Source organism: Thunnus thynnus, chromosome 16 (assembly GCF_963924715.1).
Source record: "Thunnus thynnus chromosome 16, fThuThy2.1, whole genome shotgun sequence".
In the NCBI taxonomy this organism is placed as follows: Eukaryota; Metazoa; Chordata; class Actinopteri; order Scombriformes; family Scombridae; genus Thunnus; species Thunnus thynnus.
In genome coordinates this window covers 6,698,485-6,721,574 of record NC_089532.1, presented here as the reverse complement: position 1 = coordinate 6,721,574, position 23,090 = coordinate 6,698,485, and the positions used below count along the sequence as shown (strand labels likewise).

The following is a 23,090-nucleotide window of genomic DNA, read 5'->3' as shown; positions in this document are numbered from 1 at the left end:
GCCAGTAGAGCAAGTCTGTTTAAATAGCCACTAGGTAAATATTTTATCTGTGAATGAACGCATGAATCATTCGAAGTAATATTTGACAACGTTACGGACTACTTGTTGGTGGCTGAACCACCTCTGCTGAAGAGTTTGTCCCTCCTGAGAAAAGAAAAATTGTTTATTCTGACCTCAAGGAGGAAAGCTGCATATATGTGTGTGTGTGTGTGTGTGTGTGTGTGTGTGTGTGTAAATGTGAAAACTCCAGAAAGGTGAGCGCTGGATTTAAGCTGCTACTCCAAAAGAGTCTGTGGGATTACCCTGTTTGTTTGTTTTTTTAAATATATTTTTCTGCAGAATCTAAATATAAGTCGGTGACAAATAGTCCAAATACAGTAGCAACCCAACTGTGATGTGGGGGTGGTGCTGAAAGAACAGCTCCGTCTCCAAACTCCCCACTGTTGGATCCGGATTCCGTCAGGAGAAGGTCGCACAGAAGCCTCAGCTCCCTACCTGCACCGCGAAAACACTGGACATTTCCTCAAATTATCATGAAGAGGCAAAACGCAAGGACTCTCGCCCTCATCATCAGCATCCTCACCTACTTGGTGGTCGGAGCGGCCGTCTTCGAGACTCTGGAGTCGAAGCAGGAGAAAAGTCACAAGAGGAGACTCGACGCCAGGAAGTACGAGCTCATGCGCAAATATAACTTAACCAAAGAGAACTTCGAAGAGCTGGAGCACGTCGTTTTGCACCTCAAACCTCACAAAGCAGGGGTCCAGTGGAAATTTGCTGGGTCCTTTTACTTCGCCATCACTGTGATTACGACAATAGGTGAGAAGCACTTCTAACGAAAGCAAATTGCATTGGCAACACTTGACTTAAAGGCCCCCTATTTAGCATTTATAAACAGTGTATAAACCTCTAATAAATGGTATATAATGCATTATAATCTAGTTATATGAAGATATAATGACATTTTAAAGTGTTTAAATTAAAGTGTATCAATGTGCTGTATTCATTAACATTTATAACTTATGCTCTAAAGACTTATTGTATATTATCACAACTGTGTTTCACTACATTGTGACTCATTGTTTGTATACCAGCCTCCAGAGTTATAGTTGTTGACAAATGCATTAATTAACACTTACATTACCATTCACACCTTAAGTGTGTCCATACTTTTGACTGGTACTGTATATGTACTTACAATTACATTATAGTATGTTATAAACCATCTATTAACTGTTTAAATACTGCTTATAAATGTTAAATAGGAGGACTTAAAGTAAGTGTTACTATCCACAATACCCCATGCAAAGAAAACCCCACCCCCATAATGAAAAAAAAAACATTAAAGGTTTGCAAACTTCTCTCTTTTTAAAGCATTTTCTGCTGAATTCTTTAACATTTAGCCTTTAGTTTTCTTTCCTATTTTCTGGCTGAGTTGTTATTGTCCTTGTGGGTGTCATAGGGGAAGTAAACAAAGGGAAAAAAGTGTCATACTATATACTCTTTTATGTAGATGTTAAATAATATATATATATATATTTTCAATGTAAATTTGATCTTCATACAAGAATGTCTAAATGCTGTTTCAAAATGCATTTTCTCCATAATGACATGAATATGATTCTGGTGGAGAAATGCAATTTAAAAAAAACAAAACAAAAAAACTAAAACAATCAATACTAAGAATATTGAGTCCAAAAAATAAAAATAAGAAATGTTACAGCCTTAATAAAAACACAGAGCAACATTTGTGTGTAATTGTAAAATGTAAACACATTCTTTAAAGGAATAGTTCAACATTTTGGAAAATATATAAGCCTATTTGTTTTTTTGCCAAAAATTGAATGATGAGAATATTGATTTTTTTTCTGCTCAACAGTCAGCTGGGACCAGGAGACTGTTAGTGAGTTTACTGTAGCTTGGCACAAACTAGTCCGTCCAATAACAAAATCCACTTATCAGCTTGGCACAAACTAGTCCGTCCAATAACAAAATCCACTTATCAGCACCTCTAAACCTCACAAATAAACACGTTAAGCCTATATTTTGTTTGTTTAATCTGACCAAAAAATGAAACGTGAAAATGACGAATTGTGGTTTTTACGGAGGTTATGTGCTGGACTATTTGTTTGCTGCTGGTAGACGGATTTCATTACCTTCAGACAGAGCGAGGTTAGCTGTGTCCCCTCCATTTCCCGTCTTAATGCAAAGCAAAGCTAACCAGCTGCTGGCTGTAGCTTATATGTTTTATCATCTAACTTTCTGCAAGAAAGCAAGAATGCATATTTTTCCAAAATGTCAAATTATTCCCTTTAAACCCCTCATATTCCCAGACTCCTCTTACTTGGTGTCTTCAATGGCAGCTATGGCCCTGGCTGTTATTACAAGTTCAGGTCACTTCAGGTAATTTAGGCAAAGATAGTGATGCATCTCTGTTTTATTTCCAGTGTTTAAAACATCTCAGCTGACAACAACGTAGGAGTTATAAATATATAACTGCTGTTAATTCACAACATTTAAGTTAAGCTGAATGGTGTGATTGGGTTTTCCAGTAATGGGAAGATTTAGGAGGCGTGTGTGTTACCACCAACTCCCCAAAACACAAAAAAACACATAATCAAAATAAGACATTTTCATATATATCACATGCACAGTCTCTGAGGTGTAAAAATGTTCTATCCTCTCGTTCAGGTTATGGCCATGCAGCCCCCAGCACTGACTCAGGGAAAGTGTTCTGCATGTTCTACGCCCTCCTGGGGATCCCGCTAACCTTGGTCATGTTCCAGAGCCTGGGTGAGCGGATCAACACGTTCGTCAGGTACCTGCTGCACCAAGCCAAGAAGTGCCTGGGAATGCGTCAAACCGAGGTCTCCATGGCGAACATGGTGACGGTGGGCTTCTTCTCTTGCATGAGCACTCTGTGCGTGGGGGCCGTGGCGTTCTCTCACTGCGAGGGATGGAGCTTCCTCCACGCCTTCTACTACTGCTTCATCACGCTCACCACTATCGGGTTTGGAGACTACGTGGCCCTGCAGAAGGACGATGCGCTGCAGAATGACCCCCGGTACGTTGCTTTCTGCTTCATCTACATCCTGATGGGCCTGACGGTGATCGGGGCCTTCCTCAACCTGGTGGTGCTTCGCTTCTTGACCATGAACACGGACGATGAGCGGAGAGACGCCAAGCAGAAGGCCTTGCTGTCTGCCAGTAAACCAAGAGGAGAGGTGGCTCGTCTATTACCGCTCTCAGCCTCAACTTCCTCCACACCTGTGACAGACGACGCTACAAAGGCTAAAGATTTAAAAGGCGTCTACACTGAGGTGCTGCATTTCCAGACTATATGCTCCTGCCTGTGGTACCGGAGCAAGGATAAGCTGCAGGGCTCCATACCTACTATGATCCCGCAGGAGCTGACGTTCTCTGATGCCTACTTGCCGCAGGACAGTAATTGTCCTCACTACATGGAGCCTGCATCAACAGGCTGCGTTTGCAGTCCACGTCAGTGCACGAGCATAAGCTCCATAACAACGGGCCTACACATTCTCTCCCCATTCAGGGTGTTTAAGAGACGCAGCTCCGTCTAGCCTTTCAACACAGCAGATTCCAGTGCGGCAGAAAACGTCTATACTGCCAAGTGGACAACACATACTTGGCAGTCCTCACAGGAAAAACATGACTGCAAGAAGATGTTTATGGTGCTATAATCCCAGTAAACCAACAGTAGAACACACAAAAGGGAAAAGCACATACAGTACTGTAAACAGCAAAGTCTTACTCAAATATGTATTTGAGGGAGCACATTTTGACCTGAGGTGTTATTCAGGGGCGCCCTGTGCTCTTTGAATAGTCATGTCAAGAAGCCAGCCAACCCACTATACAAGAACACGCTGCAGTGCGTGTGGTGTACTGTGTACACATGTTGTAGGTGAACAGCTCAGCAGAATAGGTGCGGTTCAGGTAGACTGAGCAGAGGTAGAATAAAATGGCTCGACAAAATGACAGAAACATCTTTTGTAGCAGCTCTGCAGGAAATTCCAATTGTTTGTTTGTGTTGAGAATGTCAGAGATGTTAATTCAACTCAGGGGTTATTTTCATAAAGTTCTAGTGTTGTTTGTTCTGCGTTTGGCGTTACACATTGCACTGTTTGCGACTGATGCAGCACCGACTGAGGCTTTCTCATCATAAGTTGCCTTATATTGCCCAACAAATGTATTTATACAAATAAAATATTTATTATATTATTTAATCTGACGCATACTCATAACTTCACATGACTCACTTGTGCAGCTGCCTCCGTTATTGTGATTTTCAGCACTCCCTGTCCAAATTGCTGGTGCATCAGTCACAAACACTGCTAAATTATATAACGTGACAAGTGGAAAAGTTCAAAAAATCATGATGACATATCCCAAACACAGTAAAACTGCATTAGCAAAGAAGTGCAGTACTCACAAGTAGACACTCAGCGACACTGGCTGAAACACATTTAGCAGCTTAGCAACACTACAAAGCACTGCTTCAAAAATGACCATCGGGCTAAATCAGCAACTCTGACAGTCTCAACGAAAAAACGAACATTATGAGCTGCTTTAATGCAGAGTCACTGTTTTGTAAGGTGTTTCTGTTATTTTGTCCAACCCTGTAGCCACAGGTTGGTTACATCAATCACTATTTGGCAGTTCTGGGTCCAGAAACCAGCTCAGAGCAGGTACTGGTTCTGTTCATGGTGTTGCTAATGTGAGTCCTTCAGGAACCAGATACACACCAACCATGTAGGTACTTGTGAGTTGCAGTTGTTGCAGATTAAAGGGATAGTCTGACATTTTGGGAAATATGCTTATTCTTTTCTTGCTGACGGTTAGATGAAAAAACAATACCACTCTCATGTCATTGGACACATCATGCACATTTCCAGGTCTATATTTATATTCTGGGGCTCTGCAGGAATATCTTTGCATGATTTCCAGTTAAAAATACTCCTTGTTTATCTTATTCTGGCTCTTTATGTAGCCCCTCAGTTCAGCCTCCGTCTGAAATGGGCCGTTTTAGCTCCTGTCTCTTTAAGGCCCCCTCCCAATTAGTCCACTCTGTTCTGATTGGTTAGCTTACAGAAGACTTGGCAGACTTCTGGTGACCTGGGAGGCTCTAAAAAAACCAAACAGTAGTAGTAGGATTTTGCCTGAATCAGATCCAAAATATAAGTGGACAATGTGAACAACTTTAGCAGACATCCAACATTATAACAGTATTAAAATGACAGAAAATCATAAAAAGCACGCAGAAGCAGAAGCTACAGTGAGCAACTGATTAGTTAAAAGACTATCTTTATGCTAAGCTAGGCTAACCCCATCCTGGCAGTTGCTCTGTACCATAGACTGTAAAAATATGGATGTAGCCACCGTGACGTCACTCATTGGTTTCTGAAGAGCGGTTTGGAAGCTCAAAGTGGGCGACTCCAGCTGTCGACTCTGCCTAACTCTCAGCTAATCCAAAATGGGCAAAGAGGTAGAGGTGAGGCGGGCTGAATGAAGCCTGGTTCCTGAAAGAAGCCACCTAGCAGCTAGCGACCTGTCACTCAAAGCAGCCACGTACTTAGTTACACATAACTTTATGGCTTAATAAAATTTAAACAAGTGAGTTATAAAAAAATTCACCCCCATACAGTTTTTATGAAAGGGGAAATTAGCTATAGAGACTAAAACCATTTTTTGTATGAGGCTGTAAACATGTTTATTTCTGCTGTAAAGTTGGGCATTTTAACATGAGAGTCTGTTGGGATTGGCTCGCTTTTGGAGCCAGCCTCAAGTGGTCATTTGAGGAATTGCAATTTTTGGCACTTTCGCATTAGCTTCATTTTTCAGCCCCGGAAGTTGTCGCTTGCTACATTCACACATTTACATTTACATGTGAGACTGATAGAACACAAGCAGGGATCTAGTCAGGAGACAACAACACGAGTAAGTGCCATAAAGTTTATGTTTTTTTCCGTTTTTGTTTTGTTTTTATTGTCTTTTTTTGTTTTTTCTCTACCTACAGTTCATCAAGTGCAGAGGTGCTCTGTATTTAACGCACAGACATAAATGTAGCATCAATCTTATCAACCAACTTTCAGCAAGAAAGGGAAACGTTTTATCTCCCAAACTGTTAAAATATTTCTTTGAAGCTAACAGTTAATCTCTCTGTTACCATTCAAATCCTGTCACCAATTCCTGAACATTTTGTTCCTTTTCAACAGAAACAGAAAACAACTGAAATGATGAATTCCAAAATATAAAATTACAGATTAGACCCTTAAACAAAGATCTCAGACATACGTCATATCAAAGTACATTGTTTGAGTCAATCTTTCTTCACTTTGCTCTTTTTGACCTGAAGGACTTTGATGCTTCACAGAACTCATTAACTATCAAACAAATGATAGCATGCAGAGCTGCCCAAATCACATCTGGATGAAACACTAGATGCAAACTATTTTTAGTAGCAGTTTGGAGTGGCAGATGGGAGGGGATTTACCGTGTTAGCACAATGGATAATAAACTACTTGTCAATCACACATAATTCTGTCACAGTAGACTGACTCTCTCTGATTGATGGAAAAGGAAAGATTCACTCTCAGATACTATTGTTTCTATTTCTGGGCCCATTTTTGGTGTTTAATGGTATATTTTTTTCCGGTGAAGTGATGTCACATTTGGTTTATTTCCAGCATCTGCAACAGAGTTTTATTCTCAATGCTCAGATTTTGGATTATTTAAAACTCCTACGGTAAATGTCTGATTGATTCTGATGGATTTGATTAATTTTGAAACAACAGTTCAACAATAATACAGGGAGAAATACATTGTGGAGAAGAAAGAGACACACAGGCACTGGTGTCAACAGACCAGAATGCAATACAGCAACAAAATGTTAGTGTTAAAAAGCACATTATCGATTAATATTTTCTCAATTCTTTCATTTGAAATGTCAGAAATTAGTGAAAAATGCCTGTTATAATTTCAAACAAACCAAAGAGATGTGTTCAAATTACTTGTTCTGTTCAATCAACAGTCCAAAACCCCAAAATATTCAGTTTACTATCATATATGACAAAGAAAAGCATTGAATCCTTGTGTTTCAGAAGCTGGAAAAACTAAAACCATTAATTGATAAATACAAAATACAGTGGTTACTAATTTCCTGTCGATGACTAATCATCGCAGATCTACACACAACTGTTTTCTTGACTAGAAAACCTCTTTTATCTCCACCAATCAACAGCTGAGAGCTGCAAGTTCTTACCTATTTTTTTGGATAGTTGAAATGCATGTTGGGAAATGTAGGAAATCACCACCTGAAGCAAAAATACATGACACAAGATGAAGAGAATTTGCACTGAAAATTGCATCAAATGTCACAAATGAATGATATTCTAGAGTATCTGAGGGTGGATTTTTTTTTTCTTTTTAACTTTTGGGCGTTGTGTGACATCATGGACACAAAAACAGGTGCCAAAACACACGTGCAAAGACTATTTGATCTACCGTAGGTGTGGTCGCTACTGGGAAACTGATCTAATCGATGTCCAGGAAACAGAGCTGATGTGATGCACTGTACTTCTTCCCCTAAAAACATTATTACTGTTTGCACAGTTACCGTTTGTTAGCGAAAGGAAATGATGATTATGATGCTTTCCGCTTTTGATAATCAACAGTAAGTGACCCAGAAAAAAACAGCCTACTGTATATTTTATGCAAGTACTGTATTACTTTTAACTGACTTCATGAAATGTTGCACTAGCATAAACGAGTTTATATGTGTCTTGCTTGGAAAATACATTTTTTATGACAACAGGTGCAAAATAGTACTTGAACTCTCAATGAGTAAAAATACTTGTAAGAACTTTTTTTTTTCCTTTCAAGGAACGTGTGTAATGGATAAATTACACACATCACTATCTAGTTCAAATGTTTGAAACAGTGTTCAGCTATTTTGCGCAAATTTAGAAAAGTGCATCCCTAAAAAACATTAAAAATGTTGGTATTTTATCCAAAAACTACAAGTGTTTTTGAGTTTCACTATTGTTTGGCTGGGTGTCTAATCACCATCTATATTTATCACAACTTACAGAGAAGCTTTCTAAAATTAATTTCTGTGTAAGTGAAATAAGCTGGTGGTCATACAGTTTTACCATCTTCATGCTGTTTATCAACATGTGTTATGTGAGAGAAGTCTGCTGAACGTATAGAAATGACTGTTGGGTCCAGATGGTTTCTCTCTGGGAATTCTGACTGTAGTCCAGTTCCGGACAACCTACAGCAGGTTAGTCACGAGCGAAAGTATGGCGGTGTATCATTATGTCATGGTTTGTGGTCGTATGTATATATGTTATATTGAACGCGTCATTGTGTGGCACAACAAACATGGGGGGTGGACAAAATAACAGAAACACTTCATTTTACAGCAGCAAATACTGTTTTGAAGATGGTCTGAAGGGATAGGTTCATAATTGTTTAAGTCTAGATTTAAAAAAAAATAGTCAGGTGCTTATACTGTATGAATATTGGTTTTGCTCGGTGTAATCATTCCTCCTGTTCATACTGACTGTTAGAAGATCCTCTCCAAATGAGCTTATAGTGTAAGTGATGGGGGGCTCGTTTTTTAAATATTCTCTGAAGATAATAAAAAAATTGGGAAAAATTTTTAATTACGCACTAAAAAGACAGTAACTTTGGAAGATATTGACTTTACTTGATTAATTTGGGCAGCTGAAGCCTCATATTCGCTGCAAAAAAACTTTCAAATATATTTTGCACAGAAGGACGACTGTGGATTTAGTCCCCCATCACTTACATTTAAAGTGAACTATGAAGTGATCTCTTAACGGTCAGTATGAAAAGGAGGAATGATTACAGCAAGAAAAACATGTGGGCACCTGACTATTGTTTCAGGACATACTTGAAAAATTGTGAACGCATCCTTTAATGCTGGGTTTAAAATTTTTTGTACATTCTTGCGTTTATTGATAGTAGCTAGAGAGAGTAGCTAGAGAGTCCAAAGAAATCTGAGGGTAGAGAGAGAAATGAAATGACATTCAACTGTGGCATCACAGTCTCCTATAGCTACCAGGACACCCCTAATATTGGGTTTTCGTTGAGACTGCCCGCAGTGTCAAATGTTTGGACACACTTTGCCATTCACTTGGATGTGAAAGTGTGTCCAAATTTTTGCCACCAATTTTACACATCAAGACCAGTTTACTCGCCATGGAGAATACAAGTCTGCCTTTATAATGTTTTCTGTTGCGCCATAAAATGATCTAAGCTTGAGCATGGAGACGACATTACACTGACATTACAAACTGGAGGTGTTGAAGACACAGACAAGGCAAGAAGGATTTTACAAAAAGACACTTTTGAGTTGCAATATGAAGTGTTGGATCCATGTTTTTTTAACTTGACCCATACAAGGGACTAAAAGTTAGGAGGTCTCAGCATCTGCTGCATTGATTTTAACCTTTTTTTCAATATGTCTCTGACAAGCCCCCAAACTATGAAATTTAAAGACTAAATAGCTAAAATGCACCTTTAAATCATCATTTTCATAGAGAATTTTAGAGGTACAAAGAGGTCAGACATCGGTTGCCTGAATCGCTGCAACATCAATTGTGGGAAAAGTGTCAATAATCATGATGACATGTGCCAAAGACATTAGCAAAGAAACAGGTGGATAAAAAATGACCACAGAGGTGACTCAAGGGGAATTTACTCCAGGGTTACTGTATTGCATTGTAAGGTGTTTCTGCTATTTTGTCCACCTCTTGCAGAATATGTTTGTCCTTTCATGTTTAAGTGGCTTCATTTGCATTTGAAATTTTATTTCACTTGTAAGGTGCATGTATGCAGGGTTTGGACATCACACATATGATTGTCCTTATTTCTCTTTGTGGACTCTTGTTGCTTTCCATAGGATAACTTAGTTAGATAGACTTAGACTTAGTTCAGTCAGCTGGTCGTTGCTAATCAGATATGTATATAGAGGCATCAGTAAAGTGAAATGGTGGGCCCAAGATCAGGTAAAGTTCAAATAATTTTGTCCTATCTAACTATAAATGTATTGAAACACATATTAAAGTGTTGTATGCACTGAAAACTGAATTATTCAAAATGATAGTTGCTGAGCATAACTATCATGTGTCTTGTTATCAAAAACTGCTTGCCACTGCAACATCAAACCAGCTTGTAAGGCCTGGCTTTGTGCCTGCGAATCTGCCTTCAGCCATTAGACGTGCACAGAAAAGCAACAGAAGGAGTCTCCATTCGACAAATCCCTGTATTGACCCCCCGTGGTTGGAGCATCTGCTGTTTTCTACTTTGGCCATAGACCTGAGTATCTATGTCAAAGACAAAAATAGTTCCACTGAGAAGGTCAGCAGTGACATTACGTCACCTCTTTGAGAGCGACTGTTTTTGGAAAGATTTTGGGCAAGTTAAATCTGAAGGTGTCTGTCACATATTTATGCCAATTTGGACTGAGTGTTAAAGTGCACTTGTGTATTTGTTTATGTGTATGCAAGAGTTTTTTTACACTTAAATGATTTTACTGAAGCGAGCATCATTACTTAAACATAAACCTATTTTAGTTTTCACCTAGCAGGGTAAATTTATTCCCTGAAGGCCCGAGGAAGAAACGGATCGGGCAGTGCAGTGCTAACTTTAAAAAAAACCCAAGCACTTGTACTGTAGCACTCGACATGCTTATAGTTTGTTTGAAAAGGATGCACTTCATTGAATGCACTTATTGTAAGTCGCTTTGGATAGAAGCGTCGGCTAAATGAATGTAATGTAAAATAATGTCATGTAATGCATATGTAACCTAAGTAGCTACGTAGGTTCCAACAGTGAACTGAAAATGTTAACTCTGTTTGAGTTCCTCTGTTTTTGTTTTGTTATTTTGGGATAAATGTACATATTTCTTCCCAGTAGAAAGTCCTATTAAAAATGTTTATTTGGGATGCACTCTACCAAATTTAGAGGTTCAGAGGCACTATACACCGAAATCCTGAAGTTACACGATTTTATCTTTAGAGCTGTAGCAATTTGTTGATTCATTAATCAGTCAATCGAAATGAATTAACATTGACTAACACAAAAAATATCAATTGATTAATTGTTATTTGTCTTTTTTTTTTCAAGCAAAAATGCCAAACATTTGCAGTTTCTGGCTTGTCAAATGTGAAGACTTGCTGCTTTTCTTTGTCATATTTGATATTTCAGTTGTTTTTTGACTGTTCTGCTCTGAGAAATTGTGATGCTTTTTTCTTTCACAATTTCTTTAAAATATTTTTTGACATAAATTCAAAGATTAATTGAGAAAATAATTTAAATATGAATTTATAATGAAAATTGTAATTAATTATTTGCAGCCCAATTGTATAATTATTATTTTCTACATTTGCACCTTTTTTCATTATGTGATTATACTGTCATATGTTTTTAAACTGTTGCTGTGTACTGTGGAGCCCAGAAACTGACAAAATGTAGTAAAAGTTTATCACACAAGTCAAAATCAATGGATCAATCACCACTCTGGACATACATGAACCCACCCATGTCATTAATATATAAGCATGAGGAAAATAAATAAGTAAATAGAAGAATATAATATTAATAATAATGATCATATCATTATCAGTTTTTAAAGCACCCGATTGAAGATTAAAGGAAAAGTATAATGCTTTTTTTTAACACTCCGCTTCAATTTTTCTTTTTTTAATATAGTTTTTTTTATATTTTGGGGGGCATTTTATGCATTTAGTAGTTAGCAACAGTTGAAAGATGACAGGAAACGAGTGTTGAATGACCCCTATTTCCATTATTTAATTAACAGTATTATTTATTGATGTATCGTAGGTCTGATAACATTTTACTACCTTTTGTCAGTTTTGGGGTTCCATGGTGCACACATGCTTGTAAAGGTTAAAGTAGAACTAAAATGAAAATAAATAATTTCTTAGAAATAAGCATGTATATGGTTGATGTGTGTTATGACTTGTGTCCTTTTTTTGTTTAAATTGTAATAACCAAATAGATGAAATCTATGTTTAATTTATTTTTAGGGACAGCCCCCTTTAGCCACAACAGTGATGTTCTCCAGGGCCTTAAATTTTTGGTTTTTTGTCGGTAATGTAATTTGACTGGTCCAATATCTGTTTATGTGGACACCAAAAATGGTTAGTAATTTTACATCAGTTTGAATTGACACACAGGTATTTAACCAGCTGGGGACATGACATTATTAGCCATTGCTTTTTTCTTTGACAGTGGTCATTTTTTACATAATTGGACTATGAAAGAGAAACAGCCACCACTAACTTGATTCTCTCCTTTCTATAAAGTGGAATAACCACAACACTGATTGTGTGGGAGCTGCCAAAGACTGAGGAGTTGAAAGAACATGAACCAGATATGTAAAAATTAGTGGGAATACACACTAACATTTGCAAGATACTTAACCTAGCTTGCTAGCTTCCGCTTCCCAAGGGAAATATTTATACTTATTATTACTACTTATTTACAAACTATAAGGAGAAAACAACAACTCTTTTTTTCAGGAAATTATGCGCTAATTAATACATACTTATGAATATTAAACAAAATTTCTGCCAAGTCAGTTCCGCTAGATGCCACTAAATTCTACACACTGCACCTTTAAGAACTATAAGGAAACACTAACACATACATTGCACCTTTACATTCTTCCGGTTCCACAGCTGAGAAAAAGCTGAATAAATGTCAGGAACAAACTTACTGAAAGACCAGCAGATGAATATCAGCTCGAATAAAGAAAAGTCTTGCGAGTTTCATTCACCACGAACATAAAAAAACACGAATATAACAAATTTTGGTTAAGATTTTCAGCGAAGTTAGTCATAAACATCGCTACTTCTGCAGTCTTCATTTCCCGCGGAGTCAACGAGCGGATATACGGACAGCGCCATCCTACCATTGCAACCTACGTTGTGGTCAGAGTTGGTATTACAACCGAGGGTTTAACTGGACGTTCCTCACGTTGTTGCCCCCCTCCCCAAGCCGCGCCCCCTGGTCTACAGGCCGTAACTGGACCATACTCAATTGGGATGGACATCAAGCAAGCAGCAGTGAACGTAACGCATGGAAGTTCCTGTCTCTTTAACAAAAGTCCAATGTCCAAGAAAGTCTGCGAGGCTGCAAAATGGACCTGAGGGAGCTGGCTGTGAACACGTTGGCCCAGAATAAGAAAGCCGCTCTTCTGATCGGCGGAGCTGGCGTTGCTGTTCTGGGACTCGGTCTTGGATATAAATACTTGCGAAAGCCAGAAAAAGTTGTTCGTGTAGGCGTAGTGTCGCAGATCCTCATTCACCCTCTGAAGTCTGGCAAAGCGGTGTCTGTGGCTCTCGCAGAATGCCAGAAAATCGGTTTGAAGTTTGGAGAGCTGCAGGATCGGTGAGTGCTGCAGAAAGCTGTGAGTTTATAATGTTCAGAGTGTCACTTATCACCTACTGACTGACCTGATTGGACTAAACACAAGAGTCAACTGTAACTTACACTGTTACAAAATGGTCACACAAACATGACCTGTCAACACTATTCATTACCGAGACTGTCAGCTTGGGTAATATAATGTCTTTAATAAGCTCAAATTTCTGCTGTTAGATTAATATAGTATTTAACAAGTTTACACCAACAGAGCTTAAATGTAGACATTGCATCTTATGCTCAGTTTAACAAGTATTCTAGAAACTATGAAACAAGTTTTCCTTTGAAATTCCTAAAAGAAATTAGATAAATTGCTCCTCTTCACCCATTTCTGCCAGGAGACGGAGAAAACATTAAAGGAAGTGTTCACAGTTTTTCATGTCTATCTTAAAACAACAGTCAGGTGTCCATATAAACACTCAAAGAGGTTTTCCTTGTTGTAATCATTCCTCCTCTTCATATTGGCTGTTAAAAGATCCCCTTCAAATGTGAGTTTAGTGTAAGTGATGGGAGCCAAAATCCAAAGTGTGTCCACAGTCATTTTGTGTAAAAATGCATTTATAAGTTGATCTGATGCTTATATGAAGTTTCAGCAGTCTGAGTTAGTCATATCAAGTAGGTATCTGACACATTTACAGTCTTTTTTTAGGATCAAATTCCCTCTTTGTGTGTCCTCGGACAGTGTTTCTCTGTTGAGCTGCGGTGGAAGTATAGTAACAAAAAGAGGGACTTTGGCACTAAAAAGACTGTAACGTTGAAAGATGTCTACTTGATTTGATTCATTTGGATGCTGAAGCTTCATATTAGCTTCAGATAAACTTTTAAATACATTTTTGCACAGAAGGAGGACTGTGGATTTTGTCCTCCATCACTTGCATTGTAAGTACATTATGAAGGGATCTTCTAATGGTCAGTATGAACAGAGGGGATAATTATGGCAAGAAAAATCTGTTTCAATGTTAATTTGGGCTCCTGACTGTTGTTTTTGACAGACTTCGAAAAATTGTGAACCCGTCCTTTAAGAAATAAATGAAAAATACTAAAAACTGAGAAATTATTTTGACTTGGTGAGGCAAAACAATGAGACTAAATTACTATAGTAAGAGGAAAACAAGTAAAAATGTTGACTTATCTCATAATATGGACTTACTATCCCATAATTCTGGCTTAAAAGTAAAAAAAAAAAAAGTGTCAGTATCTCATAATTTTGACTTAATATCTCATAGTTTATGATGAACATTTACAATGAGCATTTTCATTATTTTTTGTAACCTGGATTTTCCCAGAAACGGACCTCTATAATTTTGCATCCCTTCTACTAAGTAAATAGATATGGTCCATTTACCTGACAGTAATTAGACTCAGCTACACAGTATAACTGGATTTGCTCTGAACTAGACTGTCTGGCTGGTTGAGGTCCATTTTACTCCAAGTAGACATCTAGTTTATTTCACCATTAGGGACACAAAGTAGTACAAATAAAAGCAACATACGCCTGCCTTTGTTTAGATTATGATCACTATCTGTTGAATTTGTTTTTGGAAGGTCATTTTCCATCTCTGTTTGTCCTGATTACGCTTGTTTGTGAACTTTGGTGGAAGCTTTCATCAAGACAAGGTCTACAACCTTGGAGGCTTTTCAAAGGGAATTTCCTAGTTTATTCAATTGTGCCAACAGCGATAACACATGGAACATGGGTAAATCAGGTAAAATACAAAAATGATGTAAATCTGGGATTTCTGCATGAGTCAGCAGCACCGCCACTGTATGCATGCCAACATGTGATGTCACCAGTCCCTTCTGTTTTTCTTTTTACACCCTTTTCCGGTGACTTTGCCTTGAGTTTGTGAAAGCTCAATGTGTACATCTGGAGGCTGGATACAGGAATTCAGCCAGGGATGCCAAATGATGCAAATGAGGGAAATCCACAGTTGTGTTTGTTTTTGATTGCAGGCACTGGCTGGTGGTCACAGACGACGGTCACATGGTGACAGGCAGACAGGAGCCTCGTCTGGTGTTGGTGTCTCTGACCTGTGAGGGAGTTCAGGTTTGTCTGAACGGCCCCAACATGGAAGAGCTGCGGTTTCCCGTCAAACAGCCCGACAACCCCGTCATCGACTGCAGGTTGACATCAGGGTTTAATTTCGGCACCGCAATCTTCTCTAATTGGATGTTTGTTTATTTGACTTGTTGATGCAGTTTAATTATCTTCTTGGCTGCAGCTTCATTAAAGATTTAACCGATGGCGTCAAGAGTCTATTTTGAAAGTATCATCATTACCTGACGCTAATCAGTCATCTTTAAAATTAATAAAGAAATACAGACAGTAGATCTGCTCATTTTGTCAACTACAAACTTGATGTTCCATATTACTTCCAAAACAGGACCATAATGGATAGATAATGTTGATAATTCAAATGTAGGTGTGCACACTGTTAATCTGTCTTTTGCATCATTTGTTCCAGCTCTTTTTTTCAGACTTGTATAAATGCTTCTTGTTGTTTTTGTGCTGCAGAGTGTTTGGCGCTGACATTCAGGGCCGCGACTGCGGTGACGAGGCGTCTCGCTGGCTCACTCGTTATCTGGGGGCAGAGAAGACGTTTCGCTTGGTGCACTTTGAGCACCAGATGAAGCCCAGGAGGCCGACGGAGATCGAGCCTCTTTTCCCACAATATGAGGTAAAGTGGACTTTTTGCAGGAGTGTGTGTGTGTGTGTGTGTGTGTGTGTGTGTGTTGCTTTTTATTCACAACACAAATCTATGCATTTTTCAAGTTAAATTACCACTGTAAATGGTAGATGGGATGCTTTATTTTGTGCTCTTCTAGTCTTTCAACCACTCAAAGCGCTTTACAGTACATGCCAGCATTCACCCATTCACACACATATTCACACACACATTCACACACTGATGACAGAGGCTGCCATGCAAGGTGCCAACCCGCTCATCAGGAGTTTTAACGCTCATTCACACACACACACTCACACACAGCGATGACACAGCCTGCAGGAGCAATTTGGGGTTCAGTGTCTTTCCAAAGGACACTTCAACATGTGGACTGGAGGAGCCGGGGATCGAACCACCGACCTTCTGATTAGCGGAAAACTTCCTCTTCCTCCTGAGCCACAGCTGACCCCGTCCTACCTTAATTCTTCCCAATTGAAATCTACCCATTACATTTTTGTGAATAAAACAACAACTGATGTGTCATTTATGGCTAACTTTAAGGTGTTACCAGAAACAACCTGCTACATTCAGGAGATTTCCATTTGAGATTGTACTTGTTGGGTTTCCCGTCTATCCAGCAGGTGGCCTACCCAGATGTCGGACCTGTGATGCTGCTGTCCGAGGCTTCTGTCAAGAATCTCAGCAGCAAGTTAGAGAAAGATGTTACAGTGGAGCGTTTCCGCCCAAACATTGTCATAAGCGACTGTGAAGCTTTTGATGAGGTATGTGACTCAGCTTTGACTCCTCTGCACGGCTGCAAGATGTTTTTATATATTTTTCAACTTGAGATAAAGCACCTGATCTTTTCTTTGTGGCCCTAACAAAGAAAAAACGTGACAAACTGGCATGAAAAGATCAGATGAGAAGCTCAAAATGTGTAAAAAAATAACAGTTCTTATGTGTCTCTACACACGCAGCCCGTGAGGCTTTGTTTTGTTTTTCTCTCCCGTCTGAACAAATGATCATGGTCTTTTACGGCTGACTAATACTTCGCCCTTTTTAGTGTGAGCAGCGTGGACTAATTTTATCTCCAACTCAACAACCAAATGCTTTGCTTTTTCAGGATTCATGGGAAGAGCTCCAGATTGGCAGCGTGAGACTGCAGCGTGTAATGTCGTGTGGAAGGTAACACAGATGATGCTTCACACAGAATCACTTCATTTACCCAAAACACAGTGAATCCAAAGCTGCACTGCCATCACTGCTAGGGGTTTTTACTCCTGGGAAATTATATATATATATGTATATATTTCTTCTTCTTTTATCTATTTGATGTTAACATGTTAGAAATGCATCCGTTTGTCTCACTGCAGAGGTTTATGATTTACACAGTTTGCACTTCACGTTCGGATGTTTCAGTACAATCAACACTAAACTGCAACTTGTGTTCTTGCCAGATGCATTTTCACCACAGTTGACCCTGAAACTGGCATAATCAACAGAAAAGAGCCTCTGGAGACACTGAAAAGGTAAAAATTTAACTAAATATTGTTTAGAGAAGGTTGATATTTTACATTTTGGTAGTTGCCAGATTGGTTTGTTTTTAGTATAGACAGTGATGGTGCTGCTTTGTCCAGTCAGCTACAACTTAAACAAGAAGAAGAAGAGATTGACAGAGCTGCTCCACACACAACGACAGAAGACTGATGACTGACAAAAGCCAATATTATTTCAGTTCATTATAACCAGGCTTTTCTTTAAATTATATTCAGCTTGTAAGTGTTAGCTCTGCGATAAAAACCTTATTGAATCTTCCATCTGTTCATGTAAGTGAACTGTTAAATGTAACATCATCCCCTAAAGTTACAGCCTATTAACAAAACAAGACCGAATGCATGATTTTCTGAACACCTCACTTTTCATCTTGCACTTGAATTCAGCCACAGAACTTCTCAGAGAAGCTCTGAGTGGCCAAAGTCCCTCCCAGCAACACAAGACAAACCTAATAATGTTTAATACTGGTATGTGTGTTGTCTAGGTGCACGCTAAAGTGTGACAAAGCTGCTTTTGTGTGTGTTATTTCCCATTTAAGACTAAAAAAGCTTATTGCATACATACTTAAATTCGACAGACAAGAAATTGCTCTCTAACATAAAGCTGAAAATTGGGATACTTGTATGACAGTTGGGCTGGTTCTGGCAACACTGATGTTAATCACGATTTAACATGAACTTTTTAAATAGATTCTTCTGCAGTTTTAATGTAATATTTTTGAAATATATGTATCTAGAATTATACTTGCATTTATGAGAGTTCTTCATTTATCTATAACTACAGTTTCCTTTATGTTTTGTGTATGTAAATATAGTTTCTATCCTGTTGATCCGTGTTTGGTCAGTCAAAACTGAACCAAATGGAAACTTTTCTTATTCGCTGAAGTAAATCTAGTCTAATCTAATCCTCTAAAGTATGTACATGTACAATGTGTTGTATGTAACCTCATAGCAGCCTTTTTCCTGTCTGATGTCACCTAAATGCCTTTGAGCTCATTCCGATGACGATTCTTTCATAGCTATCGGCTGTGCAAACCGTCTGAGAAACACATCTACAAGTCGTCTCCGTTGTTTGGGCAGCTGCACACCGTGAAGAAGACGGGGATCCTGCAGGTCGGTGATGTGGTGTACAAGATCAGCCGTTGATAGAAGGAGTCAGAGAGAGACGGAGAAACATGAACTCATGTTTTTGAAAGAGGAAGAGGGCTTTGTTATTAGCACTATTGTTGTATAATCACTACACCATACTAAAGAAAGCACTTAAATATATGTAGTATACATAAATAATGACGAATCTAACACTAAAATAGTAAAAAGCACAAATATACGTAACAAGAAAAGATGTTTTTGAAACAGGGCTGTGATTCAGAGAGACCAATCCACTGAGATAACATTCAGTTAAACATATGACAGTAACTTTCATATAATGGATTGTATGAATATATTCCACTGGGCTGCTCAGATGTTGTTAACACCAATGGTGCCTGAATTAAACATATTTCTAACAACTGCACACTGTCTCAGTTCACTAGTTATTAAATCCTAAAAGAAAATAATGCTATTAAAGGGAGTAATGAAACTGCCTGAAGTCTTTGCAGTGTAATACTTTGCATGTGTAATTATTCCTGGAACAATCAGGACAGATAAACAACTGCGCATATGCAACCTCTTGTATTAGCATAATCTGCCATTCATTCAAATAAACCCTCTGACCCTCTTATGCTCTGAAGGCATGCGTTTGTAATTTGAAAAAAAAAGGAGAAGACCAAAAAGAATGAAAATGACTGACCATACCTTTTTAAAACAGCAGTATTGAAGTTCCCAGATGACAAAATGACACTCAGAAAACAGCAAGAAACACAACAATTTGGATTTAAAAATTCTAAATGATAAGTTCAACATCATGTATAATACAATTTTTCTATAAGGAGTATTTTGGTAAATTTTTATGCTGTTCTATAAATGCTAAACGCTTCTGTAAAATCCCTAAAGAAATTAGAGAACTGAGCCTGTTGTGTATCACCTCTCAGGGTAAATATTTTCCAGATTCCTTGTTGCCATCTATTCGATATTTGTTTCTATAGAGCAGCAGGTCAGTGGGTCAGTGACACTTTGACTGGACAAACACAATCTTCTGAAGGAAACAAAGATCAAACAAGTGACCTTTCAGTTAATGAGCAATCTGTGCACCTCTGCCACTGTCTTAGACCGGTAAGAAGCCAAAGTGTGTAAATCATTATTCCTGACCAGTAATGTGAACTGACAGATTTTGGTCTCTTTTGCCCAAACTTTCACTAATGCCAACAGTTATATAATCTGTGGCACCTGTGACAGTCAACATTAATTACACAGAACGGCCAGTAGAGAGCAATGACATACAAAAAAACCTATAATTACCCTGTTAAATCCTAAAAAAAAAAGGCATCTACTGCTTCTTCCTCATTAAATATTCCAGAATCTATAAAAATGTAAATATATTTAATTTCAGAAGTTTAACTGCTGGACACAAGATGTCTCCTACTTCACGTAAGGTAAGTCCATCAGTGTTTGTGCTCTGGAGGCTTCAAGTTTCCACATCACACTTGTGTAAGTTGAATACTGGACCAGGATTGGCTCCAAACTAGTTGTGATGTCACAAATGATGCTTGTAGGCCGACCCCTTAAAATCAGATGTTCAGTGAGCGCAGAGAAACTTTCCACTTTCGGCAGATGAATGTAAAAACAGCCTTCAAGTGTCAAACTCTGCACATACATCATTCTGCACAGTGAAGCTCAAACATTCAACCGTAGGAACAAGAAGAAAAAATTATTTTTGAGTGGAGGGGGACTTTAAAGAGCCTGCAAAGTGGATAAAGATATTTACATACAGATTAATGTTTGACACTTGAGTAAAATATTTATAAAAACGGTCAAATTTACAGTTTTAAACAACCAGTGTTGGATTTCTAGGACAATTGGCTGCATTGAGAGCAGCTTATTTGGAATAAATAATCTAAAATTTGGTTTTAAACAATAATTCTAACCAAGCAAATAAAGCCTGACAGTCTGTTTAATGATGACAAAATGTGTAGCAGGTTTGTTAGGCCAGTTTGAACCATAATTTCTTCATGCAGTTCCAGTTTTTACTCCTGAATCAAAATAGACCCAAACAGACAGGTTTTGCGGTCATGCACAGTTCTTCATCTCTACACCAAGAGTAAGTTAAGGGATGATGCTACATTTCTCACAACGCTGACAGAGGTCTGATGTTAAAGCAAAAGCACTCTGGCTTCATCTTTAAGTGGAGCATCTTTTATCTGATAGGGCCAGCCACCACCATCTGCTCCTCATGAGTAATAGAGAATGACTAAGTGTTGGGATGCAAAGTCAGCAGGATTCATCCTCTGAGCACCTCAGATATCTGTACAAAATTTCATGGTAATCCATCCAATAGTTTGCAACACATGTTAACCTCATCGTTGTTAAAAGATCACCAAAGTCTGCAGGATTCATCCTCTGGTAGCCATGGATGTCTGTACAAAGTTTCATGACAGACCAACAGACCAACATCACTGGAGCTGCACTGCTAACATGGTTCATAAAAATATAGATTTCTACCACAGAAAAAGAACTAAAGCATCAAAGTCTTTTCATCTGGTGTTATGAAGGATGACTTCTGTTATCTTAATGATACTGTACAGTATATAGTACGCTACATTTCATAGTAGTTTGTACTACAGAATGTAGTAATGTTCACACTCCAGTAAATATAGAGTCTCTACCCCACCTGAGTACATGACTTCAGGCTGTAGAAGAAAACCAGAACAGTCAAAAGAAATCTAATGTGAAGGCCACGTGGCATTATGTGGGATTTTGCCACTCAGCTACTCAGCCAAACTGCAACATGTTGCTGATTCTCAGGAAATGTTCAGTGGATTTAGTGGACTAAACATTCACAGAGTTGCCTAAAGGCACTACAGACAGGCTGGTGCCTCTGCCGTGGACACAAGAAGCTGGATGCTCAGATTTGAGAATGATCTCTCTCTTATTAAATAATAAAGAGGTACTATTTAAGATTGGTCAGATAATAATGTTATGAAAACTATAAAGTCAATTTCAGATGATACAATAATGTGATACACAGTCAAAAGTTGATATTTCAATTCTGTGGTTAAAAGCAAATATCATAGGCAACATATGTTTTTACCTAAATGTTCCTAACATTTGAATTCATTCACTTATTTCCATGTTGGGCAACTCAACGCATGTCAACTTAATTGCAAGGAATTCCACTAAAATGACAGAAAACTGAAACCTGCAAATATCCCGTTTAAAAGGGGTCATCATGTTGTGTGTCACCTCACAAGTCAGGAAAGTGCCCTGCTGAAAAGTGCCGTTGTCCTTACACTTCAAAGTGTCGCCCCTGTAGCGGAGCAGCCGCAGTTAATAACAAACAGAGCTAATAGGAGCTGTTGCACAACAGGAAAGAGCCTCTTCCAAATGTCTGTTGGGCCTTTTCACTGTCTCAAAATAGGTACTTTGGAGGAAACATTAGTGGATTTTTTTGTTGAAACAACAGTCACAAGTCCAGGAAGCAAAGCTGTGTAGCGCCACTATGTCATCTAAACTGGTGATGTTTAAGCACAAATGCATAATTACTGTTTGTAGGTCTGTAATTTTGGGGGGGTCCTGTGATTTGAAGAACCTCAACATACATGACATCATACAAAGGACACACAGTAGAGTTACCTACAAATCTACACTCACCATCACTTAAACTGGTTCTCATGCTTCTTATCCAGTTCAATCAGTGTAATTTCTTTGTTGTACTGATTCTGCAGAGGTAGCAGTTTGGGTGGGTGAGGTGCTGGATGTGGAGGTTAATGAGTACTTGGGACCCTTTGAATATGGACGGGCCTCTGAAGTTTCCAAGGCGACATTACTTTAGTTGTCCAGAGGAGTGTAAAGAAACAGAAGCCCTGGTTTTAAAACAGGCCTTGGTTGAAATATTCATAACTTGTAACAGTTGTCGGGACAGTATTAGCAACAAACTGTAGTTAAAGTATTGTAGTAAAAGTAGTAGTTTGGTCCTCTGACTGATATATTATTATATATGACATCATTCGGTTATTAATACTGAAGCATCAGTGTTAGAGCAGCATGTTACTGTTGTAGCTGCTGGAGGTGGAGCTAGTTTCAACTACTTTATATACAGTTAGTTAGTTTAGTCCAGTGGTTCCCAACCTAGGGGTCGGGCCCCTCCAAAGGGTCAGCAGATAAGTGGTTTCAGTTATGATCAATGGTGCAGAGTGAAATCAAAGAGGGCTTCTGAGACACACACACACACACACACTTTCTAATGTTTATTTTGAACACTTGCATGTGCTGTAAAATTAGA

At 38.5% G+C, this 23,090-nt stretch overlaps 2 protein-coding genes across 3 annotated transcripts; both read left to right on the top strand.

Annotated features, from left to right (window-relative positions):
• Nucleotides 1–364: 364 nt before the first annotated feature.
• kcnk3b (potassium channel, subfamily K, member 3b) lies at nucleotides 365–11,363 on the top strand. The gene is made up of 2 exons (XM_067614074.1): nucleotides 365–816; nucleotides 2,689–11,363. Exons 1-2 carry the CDS (start codon nucleotides 534–536, stop codon nucleotides 3,579–3,581), a joined length of 1,176 nt encoding a protein of 391 aa, XP_067470175.1. The 5' UTR covers nucleotides 365–533; the 3' UTR covers nucleotides 3,582–11,363.
• Nucleotides 11,364–13,070: 1,707 nt separating this feature from the next.
• Nucleotides 13,071–19,226, top strand: marc1 (mitochondrial amidoxime reducing component 1). 2 transcript variants are annotated; one of them, XM_067614073.1, is made up of 7 exons: nucleotides 13,071–13,461; nucleotides 15,448–15,618; nucleotides 16,010–16,172; nucleotides 16,802–16,942; nucleotides 17,284–17,345; nucleotides 17,618–17,689; nucleotides 18,733–19,226. In XM_067614073.1, the coding sequence occupies exons 1-7, from the start codon at nucleotides 13,211–13,213 to the stop codon at nucleotides 18,857–18,859; spliced, it is 987 nt and encodes a 328-aa protein (XP_067470174.1). In that variant the 5' UTR covers nucleotides 13,071–13,210; the 3' UTR covers nucleotides 18,860–19,226. The 2 variants fall into 2 exon arrangements, with proteins under 2 accessions (XP_067470174.1, XP_067470173.1); XM_067614072.1 differs by having other exon boundaries at nucleotides 16,799–16,942.
• The last annotated feature ends 3,864 nt before the right edge of the window (nucleotides 19,227–23,090 follow it).

What these genes read in the sequence shown, in the direction of transcription:
- marc1 (XM_067614072.1), top strand. Translation starts at nt 13,211, where the DNA reads ATGGACCTGAGGGAGCTGGCTGTGAACACGTTGGCCCAGAATAAGAAA. An exon ending in AACCCCGTCATCGACTGCAG is followed by an intron (nt 15,619 to 16,009) that starts GTTGACATCAGG and finishes TTTGTGCTGCAG; the next exon opens with AGTGTTTGGCGCTGACATTC. An exon ending in ACTGTGAAGCTTTTGATGAG is followed by an intron (nt 16,943 to 17,283) that starts GTATGTGACTCA and finishes TTGCTTTTTCAG; the next exon opens with GATTCATGGGAAGAGCTCCA.
- kcnk3b (XM_067614074.1), top strand. Translation starts at nt 534, where the DNA reads ATGAAGAGGCAAAACGCAAGGACTCTCGCCCTCATCATCAGCATCCTC. An exon ending in CACTGTGATTACGACAATAG is followed by an intron (nt 817 to 2,688) that starts GTGAGAAGCACT and finishes CCTCTCGTTCAG; the next exon opens with GTTATGGCCATGCAGCCCCC.